The following is a 26,834-nucleotide window of genomic DNA, read 5'->3' as shown; positions in this document are numbered from 1 at the left end:
AGTGATTTATCAATGTAAGTTCATCAGTTGTAATAAATGTACTATTCTGATACGGAATGTTGATAGGCTATACACATGTGGGGTCAGAGAATATATGGGAACTCTCTGTACTTTCTGCTTAATTTTGCTATGAACGTAAAACTGGTCTAAAAATAAAAGTATCTTAAAAAAAGAAGTTGGAAGATGTGAATGTACTTAATGCCACTGAATTATACACTTTCCAATGATTAAAATTGTAAATTTTAATTCATGTGTATCTTACCACAATTTTTTAAATGTCATAAGAGAGTTCTAGCAACATTAGTAACTAAGGTATTCTATTCAGATGTCTGTCGCCTTTCTATTTTTTCTCAAACTACCTACCTGACCTTTTGCCTCTCCTTTGAATTCATCTATTTTATAAACATGATCATTTAAGAATGTATTCCCTTCAAAGCAATACTTTTTCTTTTTTATAATATATTGCTATATAAAGCAATACTTTTTCTAACTACTTCCTTCTGACATGGATCTTCTATACCAGTGATAATGCAAAAGGTGGTCCTTAAACCAGCATCAGCAGCATCAACATCACCTAGGAACTTGTAAGAACTGTGTATTTTGGTACCACCCCTGATCTTCTGAATCAGAACCTACTTTTTAACAAGATGCACGATAAAGTCTGAGTACAAGGTTCTAGAAGCCTTAGTTCTCGTGCACCTTTCTAGCTCCCTTTATGTTCCTGGCAAGATGCATGAATTCCAGGAATAAAAGAAGCTAAGCACAATGAAAGTCAAATAGATAGGTACAGTTTTTGTAAAAGGAGAAGGGGTAAAAATGCAGTAGTGCAAAGTTAAATTTTAAAGATGTCAAGGATATAGATGGGAAAAGAGAATCATTCATGAAAAAATCGGTGATACTGCAAGCCAAAATATGATAAGCCATTTATTCTACATTATTTAGGGAATAAAGGAAATGGGAAAGCAGATGAATGCTTATGAAAAAGAAACAGTGTCTTCGATCAGGAAACCAGGGAGAAAGAAGACTAAGAAGAGAGTTTACCCAAAAAAAGAAAAAAAAAAAAAAAAAAAAAAAAAAAAAAGCCCTACAATAATTCTCCTAATCTGAGTTCTCATTTTGACCAAAATATTTCTGAACTCTTTTACCCTGAAAAGATTTTAAATGTTTTAAAAAATCAGTGGTATTTCCCAAATTACATTTACACACCAAAGTATAGTCTTTACAAAGACTATCCTGAAGACAATGAGAACAGTTAGCTTACTCATTTTATAGAAAGCAGGGCTCAAAAAATGACCAGGGATACCAGAAAGTTAACATGAAATGAAAGGTCTTTCAGTTTTAGTGTTACATTCATTTAAATAATAAGCTAATATTGGTATTTTATACTGTAGCAACGGATGACAATTTTTTATTTACTCTGTCCCTCAAGCAAAAATATTGCTAGTTGTATTTAATCTGTAAAATTTAGCAGAGTAGACAAAATAGCAGTTAAAGGTAGACAAAATAACAGTTAGGAGTACAGAGTCTGACCACAGAGCAGATGGGTTTGAATCTTGGCTCTGCCATTTACAAACTGTGCAAAGAACCTTAACTTCTCCATCCCTCTGTAGCTAGTCCTGCCTTCTTTGGCCGGCTGTTTATGAAGATCAAATAAGATACAATGATTAGCATAAAGCCTGGCACATAGCACACAAAACTCAAAAACATTTTTTTTGTGTGTGAAAAAATTTTTTAAGTATTTCTTAAAGCAGAATCTTCCAAGGATAAATGGCTACCCTATCTTAAAATAACTGGAGTTGCAGTCATGAGTTACAGTCAGTGATGGACTACATATATGATGGTAGTCGCATAATGTTCTAAGGGAACTAAAAAAAAATTCCTATCACCTAGTAACACTGTAGCCATCACACGATGTTAGCCATCATAGGTAAGGCAGCCATCTCACATATTTGTGGTGATACTGAAAAAAAACCCTACTGTGCTGCCAGTTACATAAAAGTATAGTTACATAATACTTGATAATGAGAATAAACTACTACATTACTGGTTTATGTATCTACTATCCTATACTTTTTATCATTATTTTACACTGTACTCCTTCTACTTACATATTTTTTTATTTTACAAAGTTAGAAAGAGCCTCAGGCAGCTCTTTCAGAAGGTATTCCAGAAGGCATTGTTATCATAGGAGATGACAGCTCCATGCCGGTTACTGCCTCTGAAGGCCTTCTAGTGGGACAAGATGTGGAGGTGGAAGACAGTAGTATCAATTATTCTGACCCTGTGTAGGCCTAGGATAAGGTGTGTGTTTCAGTATTAGTTTTTAACCAAAAAAAGCTTTAAAAATTTTAAAAATAAAAAAGGCTTATAGAATATAAAGAAAGAAAATATTTTTGTACAGCTGTACAGTCTGTGTTTTAAGCTGCCATTACAAGAGTCACAAAGTTAAAAAATTAAACATTTATATAGCAAAAATGTTACAGTAAGTTAAGGTTATTACTGAAATTTTTATAATAAATTTAGTGTAACCTAAGTATACAGTGTTTATAACAACTACAGTCACATACAGTAATGTCCTAGGCCTTCCCATTCATTCACCACTCACTCAGAGTCACCCAGAGCAACTTCCAGTCCTGTAAGCTCCATTCATAGTAAGTGCCTTACACAGGTGTACCATTTTTAATCTCTTATATTAATACCACATACTTACTGTACCTTTTCTATATTTAGATGTTTAATATCTTCATAAATACTATTGTGTTACAACTGCCTACATTATTCAGTACAGTAACACGCTGTACAGGTTTGTAGCTTAGGAGCAATAGGCTCTACCATGTACCCTAGGTGTGTAGCAGGCTATACAATCTAAAATTGTGTAAGTACAGTCTATGATGTTCACACAATGACAAAATTGCCTAACAATTTTCTCAGAACGTATCCTTGTCATCAAGCAACACATGACTGTGTTGCATACTATATGCAGACTACATGATTCCATACATATAAAGTTTTAGAAAATGCAAACTAACCTACAGTGACAGAAAGTAGATTAGTCATTGCTTAGGGAAGGGGTGAGGGTTTGTAGATGCAGAAGGGAGAGGTAGGATGCAGGGATTATAAAAGTAACTAGGAAACTTTTGGGGGTTCATTATTTTGATGTCATGATAGAGTGTATGCATAAATCCAAACTCATCCAATTGTACAGTTTATTACATGTCAACTGTATTTCAGTAAAGCTTTCAAAAATCCATTTAATCAAATAGCATTAACTATTCCAACTAAAGACAATAATCACATACTATAAAATGCTTATTTGCTATGGCCTAGTCACAAAAAATAACTGATTTAAACTTAGTAATATTAGACATAAGCTTTAAAATATGTAAAAGAGTACAGTGCACATCAATAAAGATAATCTACAACTATAAAACAATAGATGAATTGCGTTATTAGGCATTTGTAATTTGTCTATGTCAAAGTCAAAAATTTCTCCACAGAAACCATTTCACCCAGTGGCAAAGTTCTAGGCCAGTTCCCAAATCCTATTTAAGCAATATGAATTAATTATCCTTCCTTTCTTCTGTATCATCATTTTTCCCTCTTCTGAATCACTTCCACTGGCATAGAGACACGCTATAATTTCACCCATCTTAAAAAAAAAAAAAAAAAAAAAAAAAAAGCAACCACCACCACCAACAAAAACTTCTCTTGGTCCCACTTCTCCCTCCAGCCACTCCTCTCCCAATTTCTGTTCTCCTTTATGGCAAAATTTCTTGAACGAGTTATCTGATTTCTCTCTTCCAATTCTCACTAAAATCTGTCCTGTTCAGGCTTTCATTCCCCGCACTGTGCCAAACCATCTCACCACGGTCAGTTATCTGCTATAGCCAACGGCTAATTCTCAGACCTCTTCTCACTCAAACTATTAACAGCATCTGATACAACTCGACTGCGTTTCACTCCTTTAAACACCTGCTTAAGTTGACTTCCAGGGTACCTCAAGTTCTTGGCTTTTCTCCCACCTCCTTCTCAGTCTCCTTTGCTAGTGCATCCTTTTCTTTATCTTCTGTACCTCTAATTCTTTGAGGACTCCAGGACTTAGTCCTTGTACCTTTTCTCTTATTTTTATCCAAACTCACTCCATTAGTAATCTCATTCATATTATGTTTTCTTAAGATGAGCTACATCTATAACTTACATGTTTCACCATAACCCTCAAATAAGGTCAACTATAGATAATTCTACTAATATTTGGTGAGGCAGCTACAAATGAAAAACAAATTCAAATAGAAACAACATAATTAAAAATAAGTGACTTAATTTTCAATAAATCATCCCATCTTTCTGTAGTTTAAGTTCAATATTATTGGTATAGTCACTTAAAATTCAAAATAATAAAGCTAAGTTAATGATAACCAAAACAAATATTTGTTTATTCTAGTCACTGATTACACTGGAAACATTTACATACCACACTGATTATTTAATGAAAAATGTAAATCATGATCTCGTCTACGGTCCTATTTCCCTAGTCTTAAAATTTAACAGTAGCATCTTACATTAATATAGACTTGTTCCAAAAGCCCTTTTATAACAATTATCTCTTATACCTCAAAGAAGATTTCATTAGAATAGTAAAATAAATACTATTTTCACTGCACTTTCTGTTCCTAACATGACCTCTCACATAACCATTAATAATGAGTGAATTTAATGAATTTAATTAAAATTGTTGAGGAACTCATAAATCCATCCCTACTATACGAAATACATATTGAAATTCATGTTTAACTGATAAGAAGTCATTAATGTCATCTTTCTGTACTTAGTACAGCATTATCAAAAAATTTACATTTTCTTGTGAATGCTAATGAATGAAATTAAGTTCTGTATGTACAAATCCACTGAAAGACATGCTCTATTTCATTTCCTTCTGTGATAGTGAAAATGGTGATTTTTATGATGTTAACACTATCTACTGTATATAAGGCATGCAGTTGTGCACTGCCTCTATCACAATAAAAAAGACTTGTTTTTGCAAGCAAGAAGAATACATTTTAAAATACAGGAATCAGTAGTAACACATAACCTACTTCATCCCTCTAAGATTCTCACTTCAAATGATGTGGCTTTACTACTTGCCAAGCCTAGAGCAACTGTTAGAAGTATACAGACAAGAGCAAGGCTTTAAAAACTGAACCCCATCTCTCGAGGGCTCCACTGCCAGTACTTCCAGTCCTGAGGAGTAGCACCTTTCCTTCTACTACTAAGCACATCAAGTGTCTGTGCACAGACTCTTTTAATAGTTCTACCTATGAGATCTCCATCTCCGAAGTGTCTCTTTCTGACATAAATATTCTACCCTATCCATTCATTGCCTCGTTATTATAAAACAACTTTGTCCTTACCAAGTTCCTGCAACCGTCATTCTCCTCTGCTTTCAAAACCATCAACACACTTTTTCTTTGCTTCCCTTCCTACTCACTAGCATCTGGCATTCCTCTTCGGAGATCTGGCCAGACCACAAGGCCTTATCCCCTGTCCCAAGAGAACAGTCATATTAAGAATGCAACACATTATATCCTTTGATCACACCTTCAGCATCCTCTTCTGTCTCTCCTTTTTCTTTCCACTCAATGTTAGGAGTCAACAGTTTTGTTATACCTAGTTCTTTCTACACTTTCTCCTCATCATCCATCATTGCCAGATCTTTAACCATTAAGGGTTCTAAATTACTTACACAAACTTATACAATCAACCATAACAGTCCTGTGCTATCAGTCTGCCAGATAGCTCCACAGGGACATCTCACTAATTCAAATTCAAAATATCCAAAATCAAATTCATTATCCATCATTCCCCACTCTCCCCAAAAAGGAAACCTACTCATTGTTTGGGCTTCTCTATTTCTAGTAACAGCACCCAATCACTTAAGAATTGAGATCATCTTTAAATTAAAGCAAAGTACTGGATTCTCCATTAATTGGTTCAGTCAACTTTCAAATGTATGCAAATTGCTGGTAAAATAGTTGCATCTCATCAAAAGGACACAATATAGCCATTTTCATTCAACTCCTTTGATGGTACACAAATCTGATACACTGCACACGACTTGAACTCTGAAATCAGTCCCCAACACTCACCTGCAGTATTGTGACCTAACAAGTAAATCAAAATAATTCAATTTTTTCATTACATCTAGAGGAAGCTTAAGGGGTAAGCCCAAGGCAGTTAAATTTTAGTGACTATTGTAAAAAAATTCTGTAGTGGTCTATATTTAAAACTTAGTTCCCACCACAAATAATGAGAATCATACTTCTTCACAGGGTTGTCGTGAGGATTAAATCACATACATAAGATATTTAGTACAATGCCTAGCATATACAGGTGCTCAAAATTTTTCCAAAATTAAGAAACCAAACAGCAAATCCATGAAGCTCAGAGAGCATCAAGCAGGATAAATACCAGAAAATCTACACGTAGGCATGTGATGTTCAAACTGCAGAAAACCAAAGACAAAGAAAAATTCTGAAAGACAGAGAAAAACCACTTTACCTATAGAGGGATAGTGATAAAAATTAAATTGGACTTCTCCTCAGTAATCATACAAAAAGAGAGGCAAACTAGGACAACCACTTACAAAACATTTTAAAAAGAAAGAAGTATAATTGATATGCTAAGAGAGGAGAGAAAAGGAAACCATACAAAGTGCTCAATTAAAGTCAGAGAAAGCAGAAAAAGAGAGGACATTTTTGGGGGGTGGAGGGGGTGAAACAGAGGTTCCTTCCATCACTCAGACCGGAGTATAGTGCACAATCTTGGCTCACTGCAAACTCTGCCTCCCAGGCTCAAGTGATCCTCCTACCTCAGCCTCCCAAGTAGCTGGGACTACAGGTGCATGCCACCACACCTGGCTAATTTTTGTATTTTTTTGTAGAGACAGGGTTTCACCATGTTGCCCAGGCTGGTCTCAAACTCCTGGGCTCAAGTGACTGGCCTGACTCAGCCTCCTAAAGTGTTGGGATTACAGGTGTGAGCCACCAGCCCAGCCAACTTATTCTTTTTAATGAAACAAAGAACAAGTGCAATGAATAAAAAACAGTTGCAAATACATTAGATTTTAATACAATTATATCAATAATCACTTTAAATGTGAATGGTCTAAATATACCAATTAAAAGGTAAGAGAGTAGATTAAAAAAAAAAAAAGACCTAACTATATATTGTATATAGGAAACCCACTTTAAATATAGAAATAGATTAAAAGTAAAGAAATGGAGAAAGATATACCATGCTAACATGAATCAAAACAAATCTGAAGTAGCTATATCAATTTGAGACAAAGTAGGTTTCTGAGCAAGGGAAATTAACAGGGATAAAGAAAGGCATTGCATTCTGACAAAGGGGCAAATTCTCCAAGACCTAACAATTCTTAATGTATATGCACCTAACAGAGCATCAAAATGTGGAGCAAAAAACTGATAAAACTACCAGGGGAAACATGAACTCATCATCACAACTGGAGATATCAACATTCTTCTATCGGTAATTAACTGAAAGGCAAAAAATCAGTAACAATACAGTTGAACTAACCACCACCAATCAACTGGATCTAACTGCTATTTATATAGTACTTCAACCAACAACAACAGAATACACGTTATTCTCAAGCTCACATAAGTCATTCACTGATACAGACTATATTCTGGGCCATAAAACACACCTGAAAAAATTTAAAAGAACAGAACTAACAGAGTATATGCTCTCAGATCACAATGCAATTAAACTAGAAAGCAATCTCAGAAAGATAGACGGGAAAATCTCAAAACATTTGGAGATTAAACATCACACTTCTAAATAACACATGGTTCAAAGTCTCAAGAGAAATTTCTTAATACTTTGCATTAAGTGAAAATGAAAATACAATCTATCAAAATGTGTGGGATGCATGAAAAGCAGTGCTTGGAATTTATGGCACCAAGTGTATATACAGATGGTCCACAGTTTATGATGGGAATACATCCCAATAAACCTGTTTTAAGTTGAAAATATCATGAAGTCTGTATTAGAAAACTGAAAGGATCTATAAAACCATAAAAACCCTAGAAGAAAACCTAGGCAATACCATTCAGGACATAGGCATGGGCAAGGACTTCATGACTAAAACATCAAAAGCAATGGCAACAAAAGCCAAAATTGACAAATAGGTTCTAATTAAACTAAAGAGCTTCTGCACGGCAAAAGAAACTACCACCAGAGTGAACAGGTAACCTACAGCATGGGAGAAAATATTTGCAATCTACCCTTCCGACAAAGGGCTAATATCCAGAATCTACAAATAACTCAAACAAATTTACAAGAAAAAAACAACTCCATCAAAAAGTGGGCAAAGGATATGAACAGACACTTCTCAAAAGAAGACATTTCTGCAGCCAATGGACACATGAAAAAATGCTCATCATCACTGGTCATCAGAGAAATGCAAATCAAAACCCCAGTGAGATACCATCTCACACCAGTTAGAATGGCAATCATTAAAAAGTCAGGAAACAACAGGTGCTGGAGAGGATGTAGAGAAATAGGAACGCTTTTACAGGTTGGTGGGAGTGTAAATTAGTTCAACCACTGTGGAAGACAGTGTGGCGATTCCTCAAGGATCTAGAACTAGAATTACCATTTGACCCAGCGATCTCATTACTGGGTATATACCCAAAGGATTACAAACCATGCTACTATAAAGACAAAAGGAAACGTATATTTATTGTGGCACTATTCACAATAGCAAAGACTTGGAACTAACCCAAATGTCCATCAATGATAGATTGCATTAAGAAACTGTGGCACATATACACCATGGAATAATTAAGGCAGAAATCTATGAAATTGAAAACAGGAAATAAAGAGAAAAAAAATCAATGAAACTAAATGAAGATTCTTTGAAAATAACAAAATTGATAAATTTGTAGTCATGTATTATGATGTACCACACAGGGCTTTTATTCTGGTTTTAAAAAAATGAGTGCTATCATTCAAAATAGCAAAGATACGGAATTAACCTAAGTGTCCATCGACGAATGATTAAAGAAAATTTAAATACAAATAATGGAATACTACTCAGCCATTAAAAAGAATGAAATCATCTCTTTTGCAGCAACATGGATGGAACCAGAGACCATTATCTAAAGTGAACTAACTCAGAAACAGAAAGTCAAATACCATATGTTCTCACCTATAAGTGGGAGCTAAATAATTTGTATACATGGACATAAAGAGTGGAATAATAGACAATGGAGACTCTGAAGAGTGGAAGGATAGACGGTGGGTGAGAGATGAGAAATTACTTAATGAGTACAATGTACACTATACTAAAAAGCCCAGGCTTTGCCCCTATGCAATATATCCATGTAGCTTGTACCCTCTAAATCTATAAAAATAATTTTAAGAAATGAGTGCTAGTCTTCATCCTCGACTATAATATAAAATGCTTCACTGTTCCTCCCTTTTCATTTAACCTTTCCACAATTCTCTGGCATAACCTCTAGCACATGTATGTTATGAAAATTCAGCAAAATAAGACAAGAGATGTCCCCATTAAAATGACTAGAAAACAAGCTTACTTTTGTAGCATAAGGTGAAAACATAAGAGACTTGATATTTTCTGGTAAATGAATCAAACAAGTTAATCCATGCCCTGATACCATAAGCTTTTCTTCTTTTCAAATAAGTTAGTCAATGTAACTTTATTGAAGTACACCTGGCTAGGGGTTAGGAATAAAGAATGGCTAGATGCTGGATTAACTATTATCAAGCACACCAAATTAAAACAAACAAACAAACAAACAAAAAAAAAAAAAAACTTTGCTGTCATCATCATCCAATAGATGTCACCACACCTGAAATCCACCTCCTTAGAATTCCTTTAGGACCTTTAGTTTAAGAAATGGTACCTTTGCAGCATAAGGGAGTAGGGAAAAAATGGGACTTTGAAATCACACATATCTGTGTTCAAATTCCATCTCCGTTTCTATTAGCCATGTGACCTTGAGCAAATTACTTGATCTATGAGAGGACTCAGTTTGCTGGCTGACAAGTACCACAAATACAATTCTAACAGTTTATGCAAAAAGGAGGACTTATGACAAAGATAACTAGGATGTCTCTGGAACCCAATCTCAGGACCATGGACAAAGGAACTCGAATACAGTCAGGACTCTGTGCATCTGCTTCTTTGCACTCTTTGTTCTAGAAGCCCCAGCTTATCTAGCTCACAGGGCAAGAAACAAGGCCATTAACAGTTCCAGAGTTTTGTATCTCACAGCTTCAGCAATTGAAGAGAAAACAAATTATTCAACCTCTGGGCATGGAGGATCCAGGAAAAGTTCTGAGTGACTTGGCTTAGTGCAAGTGTCTAAAATCAGGCCAATAAACCACAGAAATGAACAGAATTGTGATTGGTCTCTCTGGCACCTTCCAAGCCAAAGTGATCTTTATAAAAGATAGATCTGATCCAGTAATTAACCTGATTAAAACTCTTCATGGCCTTCCCCAAGAGACTTAAAATCCTTAACTTTGTTAAACCAAGCCTCATGTAGGCCCTCTGCATAGTCTGGCTTCTGTTTACCTCCGCAACCTCCTATCAAGTCACAATCCCTCTTACACTAAGCTTTAACTGTTTCATCTGTTCTTTGCATTCTCTTCCTTTTCCACCTAGCTAACTTCCACTAATCTTGCCTCCAAGAAGCCTCCCCTAACTCCCAATGTAAATCCAGTTCCCTCTTCTTTTCCTTTATAGCATTCACCAAAATTTCTAAGTACAAATGTTTTGTTCAACACCTGTTTTTTACTATACTGTTAACTCCAAGAGAATAGAGACCTATCCTTTTTAGCACCTACTTGGCCCTCAATAATTATGTGCTGATTATGAACTACGAATCATTGGTTTAACAAGGAGGATCCACTAAATGAACCAATTAAAAATGAGGGGACGGTAGCAGGCAGGCAGAATTGCTATTATCAAGTTATTAAAACAACTACTCCAACAGTAACTTATCGGTAAAAGGGGAGATAAAGCAGTTCTGAGAGAATCTGGGCTTCTGCTAGGCAGAACAAACAACCTGTTCAATTCAGTTAACCTTTTTCTTCAATTAAATCCTCATAGGGCTATGGTAGCAACTAAACAAGAGAAATAATAAATGTGATAGTACCTATACAGTGTCTTGTACATATAGCAAGCAAACAATGTTACTTCTTTTCCTTTTGGACCATGTTACACATTATTTTTTAATATCACTGATCTCCAAATAAGGAGTTAATAAAAAAACCTATTAAATACTCCAATGCATATGACAAAAATAGCTGTGTTTTTTTTACCTCTTCCCTCACAGCACCCTGATCTTTCCACCTAGGAAGAGAATGACTTCTCTTTTATGCTGTAGTAATTGCATACAATCAAAATCCATTCCATTTAGCTTAAACCAAAAACAGGCACTAGGAACACAAAAATGAAGCAAAACAAAACAACCAAACACTAACAACAAAACCGTCCTCAAGGAGTTCATAGATTCACTTTCTCAATCTGCCTTCAGTCCCATGACATCCATACCAAAGCTTCACTGCACCTCAGGTAAGGCTGCTACAAATACAAGGTGCCCCATACTTCATGGGGCAATAACCCATCTTTGTATCTTCATACTCCCACTTCATCACCTCATTCCATTTTTTCCTTTAAAAAATTCTATGGAGATTCACTGGATATGATCATTCTCCAAAGTACGAATAAAATCTACCCTGGCTTTACTAATAGCTCAAAATAAGGAAACAAAGGAAACAATCCAAAAGAAAAATCCTGTTTTTTGACAGTGCTGGGAGTTTATTTTAAAACTTAAAACAAATGTAAAACCCATCACAAAAATAACACCTTTAAGAGACTAAAAAATACTGCTTCTGAGAACAGGCATGTGAGAAAGGATTAAGGCTACTTTCTTTTTCAGAGGTAGGTCCAGAAAGAAATGTCCTCACAGAGATACGTAAGCTGTAATATTAGGGAAAATGAACTATCAGGAAAAAAGTGGGATTACATCAAGCTTCAAAGTTACATCAAGCCTTGGAATTTTATTTGTAGCTAAAACACACCTCAGAAGTCATCGACATCTACCTTTTCATTTTATAATCAAACATCTTGAGAAGTAAAGTCACACAGAAGACTGCATTTCCTTCTAATTTCTGTCATGCCCTAACTTCTCGTCCCAGATAACATAAGGCTATGCCACTCACTGAACTGAGAAACAGCCTCCTCTTCAAGTCCACTGGGTGAAAGAGAACAAGTTCCTAATGTTGTCATGTCTAACATGAGAGTTACAGATCCTAGCATTTCAAGATAGATCTGAAACTTATTTTTCCCATAGAAAGACTGTCATACAAATTATTATAGGTATTTGAATATACTTATGCTAATTATTAACATAATTTTATGATTTTTTTAGTATTAACATAATCTTATAATTCAGGTATTTTATTATTTAAGTAGTGGGCTGTCTGTGACTCTAACCACTAAGCATACCGTTTCTGAGAAAATAAGACCCAAGTTCCAAACCATTTTACAAGTTGTAAAATATAATCAATCATGTAGTAAGTTAGAACTACCAATTCACAAAATTATAAGCTGAATGTGATAAACTAAAAACACAAGATTCTTAATTTTATAAAAAGTTCCACCTCAGGGGTCATTTATTTTTAACAACTAGGTACTCAGGCATTTAGCACAGGATTTAATTTACATATATCTTTGTATTACTATTTCACTAGAAAAGTTAAGTCACAAAGAATCAAACACACTTCTATCTAGTGTAGGGAAAACAAAAAATATGCTGACATACATCTTCATAAAGTGAGCTATAAGAAGAAAATTGTTAATATTTCATAAATCAAAGACTGCTAAGTATCTAGTGCCAATTCAAAAGTGTACAGGTAATGGAATTAGATCTGAACAGGTAAATGGAGTTCAAAGAACCTCCAAATTCATTTTTCTCTTTTCTCCTGAGATAAAGTTATACATTAATTAAAATGTTTGATAAATCTTTAAAAATGTTTCACTGAGTATATTAATTCAATGGATATTCTTTACACATTTATTTTATTTGTTCAAAAAAGAAAATTGAACCCCTACTATTTGTTAAACACTACACTGACAACTTTGGATTTATGACAATAAGCTGCAGGTCAGTTCCTCTCCTCAAATAACTAAAAAAACCATGACTTTACTGCATTTACCCAAGTGACAGTGACAGCTAAATTTTAATTCAAGAAAACATTATAAAACAATCACTCTCAAAAAAGAAACCATACAATAGTTAACTTTAAACACACTTTAATAGTCTTATCTATATGAAGTTTTCTCACAAAGTAACCAAAAGCACTGTTTTGGTAAAAGTGCTAATAATATAATCTTTTGATAGTAGTCCAATAAGGAAATCACAAGGTACTATGTACTATGATAATGAAAATCAAGTACTTGGAAAGATATTTTAAGTTATTCCTAAAATAAAGCAAAATGTATAATTATAGTCTTGTACAATATTAATACACTGTCTCTGAATATATGGATATTTACAAACATGAGTAATAAAGTAACTCTATAGCATACCTTATAAATGATCACGACTAAGCATTTTGGATTGTAACACCTGCAAATTTTTAACAAAAAAGGCCTTAATATTTTTTGACTATATTATTCTTCACTAACTTAATTCAATATTCTTATTATCAAGTCATAATTTTTATTTACTATTAACTATTTTATCTATATGTTTAACTACATGTAGGTATTAACTGTAATAACCTTTATGTCTGCAATTATTTAAAACCACTGATAGATGAGAAACATTTTTCAATTCAGAGGCGTCTCTCTCCAAAGCAAGAATCAATGTTAATCAGCCATTCTAACATGACAAGGAAAATTCTGACATTTTTTCATTGTATTTTTCACAGAAATTTTTTTATCATTCATCAGCTATTTAAATTTTCTTTAAAAGGACTACAAAAACACACCTTTCCTGAATTTACGCACACTATCTACTAAATATTATCTCCATTTACATATAAGGAAATCAAGGCACAAAGGTGTCCATTTTGTAAATTGCAAGGTCATTTCCTAACCAAGCAACTAATCCTACACCATCAACTTATATTATATGTGCGCCACTTCCAAGTGCCATAAAACAATTACCGTACCTTAAAACTGCCTCTGCAATGCTTATATGTGATTCTCTTTTATCAGACGGGTTAATGCAACAAGCGTAAACAAGATGGAAAAGGAAAACTATAAAAATACAACACTTATTTTTGATAGTGAATCATTTATTTTTAAATAATGAGATGTAAACAGTTTTTAACATAAAAATCAAGTAACCAACAGCTGTTTCTTGTATTTTCAAATAAAAATTCATCCTTCAGGTAGATCATGCAAAACTGAAGCCTACTCATACTTGTAGATCGAAGTTAGAAAAAAAAATTGGATTCTAAAACAAATAATTAAATACAAGATATTGCAAAGACAAAAGTGAATAAAAAATAAAATCAGATAAATTAGGGAATGACTGATACGGTGGTTAAAATCCTCACCTTAAATATTAAATTCTTCCATTCAATGGAAGGCAACGATTAGTAATGACATATTCTGTTACTGAAAAACAAATACAAAACTTTTCTTATTCAAAACTTCCGAAATTTTACATCAAATACTTCATTCGAATATTCAATATAAACAAAAATATGTTTCCTAACAGAAACTTAGAGCATAAAGGATAAACTGTTTCAGAGAGTTCAAATTTAGACTGCATTTTTAATCATGATATAGTGCTATGATCAGAAAAATGAATGTTACCTACCACGCAAGTTTAAATTTAAGAACATTAGACGGATTGAATAACCCATAAGTCAATTACATCAATTAGTGAAAAGAAAAAAGACCTTAGCTAACCGTGAATCTAACACCAAAGAAAAAATTTAGGTCGAATCCACCGCACACGTTATACAGAAAAGGAAATAATTAGAGTAAGTCATATTTAAGCACCTAGTCTAGCTGGGGATCAATTAATTAATCGGTTATAGGGCAGGTCGTGTATGTTGAGATAGGATGTGCTTTCTTTCATCGTTATTCCAGTTCATCATCCGCAAGTGCAAGAGAAGGTGTCAGAGTACCGAAGCTAGGGGGCATGCTGTAGCAAGGGGAAAAGAAAAATGGGAAAGGTGCAATGGATGCTGCATAGTTGAATAATTATCTGGGTGGCACAATGGGCGAGTCCTGCCGACATGAGCGCTGAGTGAGCGGCTCCCTAACTCTGCCCGAGGCAGCCCCCACGAACGGGCACCAGAAGCGACGGCACTGCTTCGCCTACCCTTCCAACCAAGAAAAGGATGCCTGCACTCGCTTTTTTACCGTTATGTCTTTAGACACCGACTCGCGGAGCAAACACGCAAACGCACGAGCCGGCTTTACTAAGCTCCAGGCACGTAGAGCGAGCAGAGGTTTCTCTGTCGCCCGGGGCTACCGCCTCCCCCGGAAAGAGGCACGGGGCGGACCGTGGGCGCGGGTGGGCAGGGAAGCCCGGGCGGTGGCACCTCAGGTGAGACCCGCAGTCTCTCCGGCGAAAGCAGCCCCGGGGCGGTCCCTGCAGCCGAACCCCGGGCGCGCCCGCCGCCGTCTCCCTCGGCACCCAGCCCGGCTGGCGGGTGGGCGGTGGGCGCTCGGGAAACCCGCGGATGGGGGTGGGGGCCGGGGCGGGGGAGGCGCGCCCATCCATCCCCGTCACCTATGCGGGCCACACACCCCTCGGTCTGCTCCGGCCGGTGAGGAAGAGTTCCTCTCCCAGCACCCCCTCCCCGAAAAAAGCAATTCCTCAGGGACTCGCGCTCACCGTGAAATCTTGGGGGCTCTCGCTTACCCCTTCTTCATGCTTCGGCAGCGGTCGCCGGTCCCCCTCGGCTCGCGGGACTCCACCTAGGGCTCCCAGGAGGGTCGGGCTCTGGGGCGGAACCCGCTCAGGACAGCGGCCGAGGCGCCAGGCCACTGGGAACGCCGCCTGGGGCGCCCACCGGCCGCCGGACCCACCGTGTGCTCGACGCGCGAGTGAACAACACCGCGAGCTGCCGCTACCCCCGCCCCCTCCCCGCGCGAGACGCTCCACAACCGGACGCAGGGACCCGCGCCAGAAGCAGGGGGGACCGCGGGACTCTCTCCGGCTATGGTCCCATCCTTGCCCCCTGCCCCAGGAGCTATTCCCGGCCAGTCAGAGGTCTCAAAACTTCAGATTCTCACTTTCCTCTTCACCCTCGAGTGCCCAGGTGCAGTCGAGGTGGGAAACCCAGCCTCCGCCCACTCCTCCATCGGTGGGGCCGAAGCTCGCTCTTCCCCCCTTTCCTGAGGTTCTGTGGTATTGCCCAATCCTCAGTTTGGGGGAGGGGGACGGAGAGAACAGTGCTTGGCTAGGGAATGAGGGAAGATGACAGCCAATTGAATGGAACATCCATTCGGGGGCGGGGTCAAGGAGGGACCCGCCCCCGTCCCGCCCCCTCGTTCCAAACTACACTTCCCATTGTGCCCTCTGGTGCTTCCTGCCGCGCTGCACGCTGGGAGTGCAGGACCGCGAGGCCTCAAGGTATTTTGGAACTCGTATTCTTTAGTCAACTAGGTCCTGAAAGTTATAAGCTATTATAATTCTCTCTTTTTCCCTAGATAAACTTTTTTAAGCTCTCACTTCGACAGTAGTTATTCTAATAATAATTAGCTTGTTGTTTTAAAATGTAAGAAATTATTTCTTAGCAAAGAAAGTTAATGATGTGTTCCATGGCAATCTGTCAGGACCTGGGAGCCTCCTCTTCTTCCGCCCTGACAGGGTCCCCGCAGAAGATTTGTTGCCGTCATGTCGGCTGCGATTGCAGCTCTGGCCGCTTCCTACGGTTCGGGTTCAGGGTCCGAATCGGACTCGGACAGTGAGAGCAGTCGATGTCCGCTGCCAGCCGCCGACTCCCTCATGCACTTGACTAAATCGCCTTCAGCCAAGCCGTCTCTAGCAGTGGCAGTGGACTCGGCTCCGGAGGTGGCAGTTAAGGTAAGCACCTTTGCTACTGATGCGGTGTGGGAATTGTTGGCTTCAGGTCCAAAACTGCCAGCCGCTTGTTAGGTCCCGGCTTACCTCATTGCTCAGAGATAAGTTGCTAACGTTTGAATTTCTTCTCCTTCCCACATGCATCCTCGGGAGAAGCAGAATTGAAAGTTCGGAATAGTCCTCCGATGCTCTCTGCCCTTACCTCCCGCCATCAGAAAGCAAGTGGAAAGAGGGGGTGAAATTTGAATTTGTGAATTAGGGACATAGCCTGTAAAGTGCAGATGTAATCTCGGAACATAAATAAAATTAGATCAGGACTTCCCAAACTAGAGTATTGTACCTTCACTTGAAGTGAGCAGTGGCCTCGATTTGTTTTATTTTTGAAAAACTAGGTTCTAATCCTGGCACCACCACTTATGTGAACTTGGGCAAGTTATGCAGCCTCCTCTCTTTCCTCACCTGTACAAGCGGAGATCATTTTCAAAACACCTGTCTACATGAGAAGATGAGTGTGAAAATTGAGTGAAATTACACAAATAAAGCATATAGCACAGAGCCTGGTAACTAGTGAGAGTGCAGTAAATGTTTTATGATTATGTATGTTAATACAGTGAGAAAAAGGCCTTGGATTTGAGAAACAGCTGCATGATCTCAATGGAGGAAGCTGATTCAGGCAAGAGTTTCCAGGCAAAGGTGACAGGCAAGCCTGAGAAGGCAAAGAGCTTAGTGTGTTTGAAGAACTGAGGAAAAGCTGATGTGTCTAGAGCCTGATGAGAGCATCTACCAATTGATAGTGTAGGCCCAGTAGAGCCCGAGGTAGGTGATCAGCTCAAGATGTGAAGATGGGAGGCGGTGTCCAAAAATTCCTTTGTATCATGTCCCCAAGTCTAGTTTAATGACTGAAGAAGTGTTTTACAGATTTTTAACAAGCTGTCTGTGAATTTTACTTTTTAAAAATGGGCATCTGGCATGAAAGAATGCTTAGAATCCTAACTTCCTATCAAAACAAAATTTTCCAAACTTACGCCCCTCCAGTAACCTCCTGAGTCTTCTCCTTTCACAGCTCAGCTTTTTGGAGCTCTCTTTTTGTCTTCATCTCATTTTCTCCTCAACCCGATGCAGTCTGGCCCTACCCTCTTGGGAAACTGTCTGTGAGTGATGTCCCAGGCCTTGCAGTTGTCAAGTTCAGCCATCTGACTTAAATGTCTGCATCAAATGACACTGTTCATTAGTTCCTCTTTCTTGAAACTTTCTCTCCGTTTCGCTTCCATGGGGCTCTACTCAGCATTCTGTTCCAATTATTTTACTCTCCCTTTTCAATACTGGTGTTTCCCAGGACTCTGCTCTTGGTCCTCTTTGCATTCCACATATTCTTCCATACCTTCAACCTCAGTCTGTGCTGCCCCTAGCTCAAGGTGAACACCGTGAAATGGTTAGCACAGGCTCTGGAATTAAGACTGTAATTCAAATCCTGCCTCCAGCACTTACCCACCTGGGGACCTTGGATAAGTTGCTTAAATGCTCAGCACCTAATTTTTACTGATCTGTAAAGTAGGAATAACAGTAGTACCGATCTAACAGAATTATAAGAATTGCCATAAAAGATGTAAAGCCCTTTTAACAGTGCCACATGCTTGCTATCCTTTTATTTCCAGTTCTATCCTCCTTGCTAGCTTACAACCTTGAGAGGTATATAAAAATCTCCCACTGTAATTGTACATTTGTTTCTTGCAGGTTGGCACTCAGCCACCTCCAGTTCAGTGTGTTGAAAAATTATTTTCTTTCCCTCAAAATCCATTTCTGTTTTCCCCATTTTGATCTATGATCCCACGATCCACCCACTAGTTCAAGCCAAGAACAAAGGAGGTATCCTTTTCTCTTCCTTCTTCCTCAGCCCCTGAAGCTAGTCATTCAATTGATTCTAACATTTCTGTTTCATTAATTTATCTCATATCAACTCCTTCCTCACTATTTTCACTGGTGCAGGCTTCATATCTTCCTTATTTCTCCCAGGAGTTATTCTTTTCTTTCTCTTTCAGCCTCTTCTTTTGGATAGTGGGTCCTGTCCACTTTAACTCAATGATATTCATCAAATCTCTCTCTTCTGCTGCCACTGCTTAGTTCAGATTCTCATCATTTCTCTTCAGACAGTTGTAGCTTTCTAACTGATATTTCTACTTCTTCCTTTCTTGTCTCCCAGTGTTATACCCCATTCTTTTCTCCACAGGGCACCTAGAATGATCTTTGTAAATTCCACTTGCGTCCTGTCACTTCCCTGCCCAAAGACACCATATTGTCCAGTGGGTAATTTCTAAGTTTTTTTGGTAGCATGTGAGGGCTGCTATTCTCCCATGCTGAACTCTTTACAAAGTCCTGAAAGCCAAATTTTCTTTCTTCCTCTGAAGATTTTGCCCACACTAGTCTTTCTGCCTGGAAATCCCTTGCCTAGTGCCTCCTTCCCCCATTCCAAACACTATGGTCCTTCAGTCTCACTGCACATTTCCTCCTATTCTACCTTAGCCCCTTTATCATATCTTAACTATAGCACTTAGCACATTGCCTTGACTTGTTCATCTTTTTCTTTGCCCTGGACTGTGAGACCCTGGGGTCCAGAGACGTATCCATTCGTTTGTGTCTCCGGTGGCTAGTACACAAGTATATTTGGTAAGAGAATAGAATGAAAAAGAAAGTCTTGTAAAAGTATGCACATTAAGAATCAGAAATGTAGAGCTGGACAGGCAGTGGCAGGGTTGGAGGTGTTTGTGTAGAACTCACTTAGTTCAAGCACAAATAAATAAGGAAACCCTGGAGGAAAGGTTGCATAAGGTACCAGAGGTCCATTAGAAGTAGAGCTGGGGCTAGTCCACCCAGTGGTCTGGGTTCTATGAGAGAGTACAGGGCATTGCTCATTGTTAGTTTATGAACCAACACTTGTTTATATGAAGGGAAAACAAATTTATGCATAGTAAATACAATGACTGCAAATGATTGGAAAATTGGAAAATGACCAAGGGAGAGGTGAAGCATGCAAATATATTCATCTGTAGTTGACTAATTATATTATGATTAATAGCAAGCATTTTGGCAGAGAATACATTTATGCAGCATTTTTAATCCATGTTTTTTCTGAGCTCTTTCCTGCAGTTGAGTATCTTTTCATATATGTTATTGGTGATTTAATTTTTTTTTCTTTTGAAAGCAACTATTGGGTTGTCATTTCCTTTTGATTTTTAGGAGATCTTTACATATTCTGGATACTATCCTTTGTCAATTGTGTGTGTTGCAAAATTTTTTTCTTTTTGTGACTTGTCTCTCACTTTTCCCTGTTGTTTACAAACAATTATTTATATAGTCTGCGCTTATCAAATTATTCCTTTATGTATTGTGGTTCCTGTTGCTTGTTTGAGAAATCCTTAACTCATAGTCATGAAAATATTCTCTTGTATTATCTCTGGAAAACTATTCACATTTAAGTCATTAATCCGTATGAAATTAATTTTTGTCTGTAGTGTGAACATTCTTAATAATATGGCTTGACAGGTGATAGGGCAGTTCCCTTGCCCTTTTTTGTTGTTCAAGAATGTTTTGGCTGGCTCTTCTGGGCCCTGTAATTCTATATACAGTTTAGAATTAACTTGGAAAGTTCTGCTAATACCCAGTTGGGATTTTGTTTGGGAGTACATTGAGTCATAGGTCAACTTAGAGATAATGTTATATCCGTTCATTTGTTTAGGCCTTTTTTTAGTTTTTTTTTTCTTCCGAAGTTTGTAATTGTCTCCATATCAAAATCTTGTACAGTTTTATTAGAGGTATTTCTAGGTGTATCTTATTTTTATGCTATTGTATTTTTCATTTATTTAACTTTCTAACTGATCTTACTACTTACAACTGATCTACTTACATAGCCATATCCGCTGCAAATATGACAGTATTTTTTTCTTTCTTTTAATCATTATTTCTTTTATTTATATTTCTTGCCTTGCCATGCTGACTACCACCTCCAGGAAGATCTAAAATAAAAATAAAAAGGATGTACCAGGCAAATTTTAACCAAGAGAAAGCTAGCAGTGTTTGTGTTAACATCAATAAAAATAGACTTTAAAGCAGAAAGCATTACGGGAGACAAAAGAGTCACTTCATCACGATGGAAGGTTCAGTTCACAGAGAGATATAAAACAATGTAAGCTCAAAATATTTAAGCAAAAATTGACAGAACTACAAAGAGAAATGGACAAATATACAATTACAGTGGGAGATTTTTATATACCTCTCAATAATTGATAGAACAAGCAAAAAATATCAATAATGATACAGAATATGTGAAAAAATTAGTAAACTACATCTAAAGGTCTTAGGGAACATGGCACTCAGCAACACAGAATGTTGTTTTCAGGCACTGAAAACATTTTGAAACATTGAAACAGAATGAAACATTTTTTAAATGACCGTGGGCTAGACCAGGGATTGGCAAACTTCAGTAAAGGGCCAGACAGTAAATATTTCAGGCTGTGCTGGCACTGTGTAGTTTCTGTCACTTCTTTCTTTCTCTCTTTTGCCCTTTCTTTTTCTTCATCTTTTTTTCTTAAGCCTTTAAAAATGCAAATACCATCCTTAGCTTGTTGATACAAAAAAACAGACTGTGGACTGGATTTGGCCCACAGACTGTAGTTAGCCACCCCTGAACTGGAGCATAAAATAAGTCTCAACAGATTTAAAATCTTATTACCGCGTTCTCTGACCACAGCGCATCTAAGCTAGAAACTAACCACAAAAAGATAGCTATAAAATTTCCATATTTGAAAATTGTGACATTGCACTTCAGCAACTATGCAATGGAACATGTGAGATGCAGCCATGGCAATTTTTTTAAAAGTATAGTCATAAACACATAGCACAGAAAAAAGGAAAGGCAGAAAGTTAGTATGCTAGGCATCCTTTCTTGTGGATTTTTTAAATCATTACATTCTGTCCCTGTACTTGTTTTAAGTCATGCAGTCAGTTTCCGTTCTTTAAGTGGTTACCCCTAGAAAGCATAGCACATTTGATCAGTACTTTTACCTTCTACTGAACAATGCGAGAACCTTAGAACACTTGAATTTTATTCACATCCCCTGTACTCCTACTTCAGCTATTGTTGTCTGGTATATATGCATGCACTTACATATACACATACACCCTCCACAAGATGATGGTGAATGATGATGATTGTTGCATCTCATATGCAAGGTATCACTTTCTGCCTGTAGCACATTCTTTAGAATGTCCTTTAGTGAGGATTTAGTGGCAAATGCTTTCAGTTTTAGTTTGTCTTTTAAAATGTTTTGGCTGGGCGAGGCGGGCGTATCACCTGAGCCCAGGAGTTCCAGACCAGCCTGGGCAACATGGAGAGACCCTGTCTCTAGAAAAAATACAAAAATTAGCTGGGCATGGTGGCGTGCACTTCCCAGCTACTTGGGAGGCTAAGGTAGGGAGATCGCTGGAGCCAAGGAGGCAGAGGATGCAGTGAGCCAGAATCACGCCACTGCACTCCAGCCTGGAAGACGGAGTGAGACCCTGTCTCATAAATAAATAAATATATAAATAAAATGCTTTCATTTAACTGTATTTCTCAAAGGATATTTTCACTGGGTTGTTTCCTTAGCTGGCAGTTTTCTCTCAGCACTTTTAAGATATTCTACTCTTTTCTGATTTTCATTGTTACTGATAAATCAGCTGTTAGTGTAGCTGTTTCTCTTTGGAAGTGATTTTCTTTTTTCTTTTGACACCTTTTAAGACCCCCCTCCCCAATTTTTTTGAGATACGGTTTCATTCTTTAGTTTTATTATAGGATACATGTGTATGGATTTCTTTTTATTTTTTCTGTTCAGAATTTGTTGGCTTTCTTTCATTGTGGATCAATTGGTTTGGAATGTGGACCTTTGGACATTTCTTAGCAGTTGTCAGTTCTTATCACTTCATATATTATTTTAGTCCTATTCTCTCTTCTCTTCTGGAACTCCAATTATGCATATTTGTGTTCTCCGGTATATGTATGACAATGAGTATTTTCTAAATAAAAATTTTTGAATGCAAGAGTGTAAGGTTTTGCACTTTAGAATTCATGCAGTGGACCCTGTTGGATTGCAAGAGTTGCTTATTAAGTGATTTTAAGGTTAGAAAAACAAAAGCAGATCTGGCTTTCTCTCATTTCAACCAGTGACTGTGTTACTTCCCCCCAGTGTATTCTTTGCCTTAGCATAGCCAACTAAAGTAAAATAAAAATTCTGCCTCTAATTTTGAGGCATATTTTCAGTTTTTTTCAAGAAACAGTGGTGTTTCTTGTATTTGTGAGCTTCAAATGGACCACTTCTTCCTCTGCAATCTGTTAAGGGCCAAACTCAGAGGATATCTTTATCTGAATTTCTCTTCTTTTATATCATTCACCTAAATTTTTCTATTAGGAAGTTTAGTCATTTCTATTTCCTGGGATGAAAAAAAAAACTGTGCCATAAATTGATAAGTAATTTATAATAATAATATTTGTGATCTGCTTTATAGTTTACGTGGTGTTTTTATGCCTCTTTTCTTATTTGGACACAGGAAGAAATGTGGAAAAGACTAAAAAGTGAATATTACCTAGTTTTATTCTCAAATTACTTTGAATCAACAAAAGATAAACTATTTAAACTTAGTTGGCCCACAGGGTGCCCTTCACTTCCTGCATTTTAATTTTTGTGGATAATTGAAACTGAAGAGAAATTATTTGTTATTTTGTGGTAATTCCAATTGCATGCCTAATTGGTATTGAACTCCTATGGGTGTTAAAACAAGGTTGTGGTATTGTCCAAGTTTTCTATTTAAATTTTTGTAAAATAACAGCCCTTCATTTTCTTGAGGGTTGTTCAATTTGTTCTATAATTTTAGCAGGAGTCAGAGACTGGGACTTACTTATATTTTTTATTGGCTGCCAGTGTTGCTTATATAAACAGTAATTTCTTACATTGTACTTTGCATTTAAAAATTGATGTGTCATGATACTCTTCAAAATAATTTCAATTTAGAATATTTTAAATACCCTTAATTGGAAAGATCTCATATCCCATATTATAAAGTGGTTCTAGCAACTGTACACTATAACATCCTTTGGGAAGGTATGAATGTGGCTAAGCCTCATGTTATTTTAAGCAGTTTGTTACTAGGAGTTGAATATTAAGAGGGAAAAGCATTTAATTTAGCTTTTATGCAGTTTAAGCAATTTGTATGTAACCTGCTAACTTTATAGTACTGAGTTTGCTATTGGGCCGTATGCAAGATAGTATCTTTCATCAGTGAAGATTCTAGTGTTCATTCTGGGGTGATATAGATAATATTTGTCATCTTTTCAGTGGCCTAGCATTTGAAACCCCTTTCTTAAGGGTTTTAATGTGAAGAACATCCCTGTTCATCACCCATCTTCAGAAGCTGAAAACCCAGATTATTCTCATTCAACTCCCTTTCAGCTAAGGCTCAGGACTGTTGAGTGGGTGTATCTGATGGGCTCAGCCAAACAGATGCACCAACCTAAGCTTTCTAATCTGAAATTTATCCGCAAAGAAGCCAGGAAAGAGGACTTAAATTGGCAATGGTAGTCAACGTTTTCTAGTTTCTCAGGCCAGTAGTTTCAATAGCAGCATCCAGTGGTAGCCATAGCAGTTAAGTAGTAGTGTTCAGTCATTATCCTCACTGGATGGGTTCTGTGATGATTAATTTTGATGGGTTCTGTGATGATTAATTTTGATGGGTTCTGTGATGACTAATTTTGAATTGCGATTTCATCTATTAAATGTATACTGACCCTTTATTTCTGCCTACTTGTCAAAGCTTATTCTCCACACTTCCTGGTAATTCTAAGAGAAACTCATAAGGATTTTATAATGCTGAGTCAGCCTGCTGCTTGCAACCAAGAACCCTGACTGATACACCTAGTTACTCTGCCAGTGATTGTTTAATTTGTCACTAATTAGGTCTCTTTAACATTGTTCATTGTGGTTACTTTGAGCTCTTCCCCTTCCCTTTTATTCTATTAGTAGCTCGGGTTAAGTGACTTAATCCTACTAACACTTACCCTCACAGATTATATGAAATAGTGTGTCTACTCTGGTGCTGGCACATTAGTGTTGTTAAATTCTTTTTCTTCATGTTATTTAGCCTCTTCTAGAGAGCTGTATAACTTATTTAGGTGTTATATAGTCTATTGTCTGTTGCCTCCACTACAATATAAACTCCACAAGGGCAGGTATCTTTGTCTGTTTCTGTGGGCCCAGGACAATGCCTGGCACATAGTAGGCACACAATCAAATTTGTTAAATGAATAAATGAATCTGGAGCTCCGTGCTTGCTTTATAAAGATGCCTGTGCCCTGACTACACCAAGAAAATAAAGAGATCAATTATGATTCCCAACATCTCCAAACATCTGTCATCTATCACCCATTTTTACCTTTGTCATCTCTATTTCATCCCAAAGAGAGCACTCCTCTTTTCAGAGGCTAATCTTTCAACTGTGTCCTGAATTTTATTCCCTCCTACCTCTTCCAGGACAACTGTACCTTTATCTGGTCCTTTTTGTCATGTGTCTCTCCCTGCCGTCACCTGCCTTCTAGCCTACGATTGACCACATCTTTGACTTAGTCTCTTCTTAAGGAAGAAGAAAAACTTGACCCTGAAAATCCTTCAACCTGATACCCCATCTGTTCTGTTTTTTATCACCAAATATTTTCAGTACAGATTTATACGGTGTTTTTCTAGATCCTCATTTACACCTCTGCCTCTTGCAGATGGCTTTCCATAGTCCTTACTAACAAAGTCACTCTCGCAAAGGTTTTTTATGACATAATTGCCAAATCCAGTGATTGTTGGCCAGCCTTATCCTACTTAATTTCTCTATGGATTTGGCTTTTCTTCAATTTAATTTAACAAATATTTATTGAATATGTGCTGAATGCCCTGTGTTCTACTGAGCAGTGAGGATATATGATGTACGTAAAAGCCATGTGCAACAAATAATATATCACAAGTACTATCAAATAGAGTACAGCATTTTTTTAGTACCACAAACAAAGAAACAAAAAAAACAACAGTTTTCCTGAGGCAGGAGGAGGGAAGGTATCAGGAAAAATAAGGCGACATAAAATAATAAAGGCATTGCCTAAGATGTAAGGCGGTAACATTGCCTGCAGCACAGAAAGCGTCAAAGTGCTTGCTATTTTTAAAAATCAGCAATTAGTCTAATATGGCAAAAGTGAGGGTGTATTAAAGCAGATAAGGAAGTATTACAATAGGCCAGGGCAAATATAACGAAGCCCTAACTAGGCCAGTATAGCTGGGATGCAAAAAGGGGAGGGTAAATGTGAGATTGCTGGAGAAATATTCACAGGTAGAGTCAGCAAGACTGTGCCTGATTTATTAGTGAAGATGGAGTCATGGGGGAATGGTAAGTTCTCTTTTGGACATAGCATAGTGTTTGATGCTGTGGGACATTCATATAATGAAATTTAGTAGGCAGTTGGATATGTGGATCCAAAGTTAGGTGTGTGATTAAGGCTGCAGATAAAAATTGGGGGTGGTAATTGAAGTCATGAAAAGGATAGGATAAGATAGGGTAAAGATATGGGCAGTTTAGAGAGAAGAGAAGCTCAAGAGACCTGATAGGCTCTGAATCTTTAAGAAGTAGAGAAACTAAGTTGCCTGTTTTGATACAGGGGCCATGGTA

General features: G+C 37.4%; 3 protein-coding genes across 5 annotated transcripts in view; 2 read left to right on the top strand and 1 right to left on the bottom strand.

Moving 5' to 3' along the window:
• The window catches only part of WASF1 (WASP family member 1), a 73,658-nt gene extending 57,134 nt beyond the window's left edge, over positions 1 to 16,524 (bottom strand). For 2 of the 3 annotated variants that reach the window (XM_050789054.1, XM_050789056.1), the window contains exon 1: positions 15,915 to 16,524. The gene's annotated coding sequence lies outside the window, so the exon portion shown is untranslated. The remainder of the gene's footprint in view (positions 1 to 15,914) is intronic. The other variant, XM_050789055.1, reaches the window with a different exon arrangement.
• GTF3C6 (general transcription factor IIIC subunit 6) overlaps positions 1 to 26,834 on the top strand; it is a 1,097,326-nt gene that overhangs the window by 266,846 nt on the left and 803,646 nt on the right. The window lies entirely within an intron of this gene.
• Positions 16,666 to 26,834, top strand: part of CDC40 (cell division cycle 40) — a 50,117-nt gene continuing 39,948 nt past the window's right edge. Inside the window, exon 1 of the mRNA XM_050789047.1 lies at positions 16,666 to 17,108. Within this exon, the coding sequence (XP_050645004.1) occupies positions 16,920 to 17,108 (189 nt within the window). The 5' untranslated portion in view covers positions 16,666 to 16,919. The remainder of the gene's footprint in view (positions 17,109 to 26,834) is intronic.

Source organism: Macaca thibetana, chromosome 4 (assembly GCF_024542745.1).
Source record: "Macaca thibetana thibetana isolate TM-01 chromosome 4, ASM2454274v1, whole genome shotgun sequence".
Classification (NCBI taxonomy): Eukaryota; Metazoa; Chordata; class Mammalia; order Primates; family Cercopithecidae; genus Macaca; species Macaca thibetana.
The sequence above is the reverse complement of the archived record's forward strand: the minus strand, read 5'-3'. Positions and strand labels throughout refer to the sequence as shown.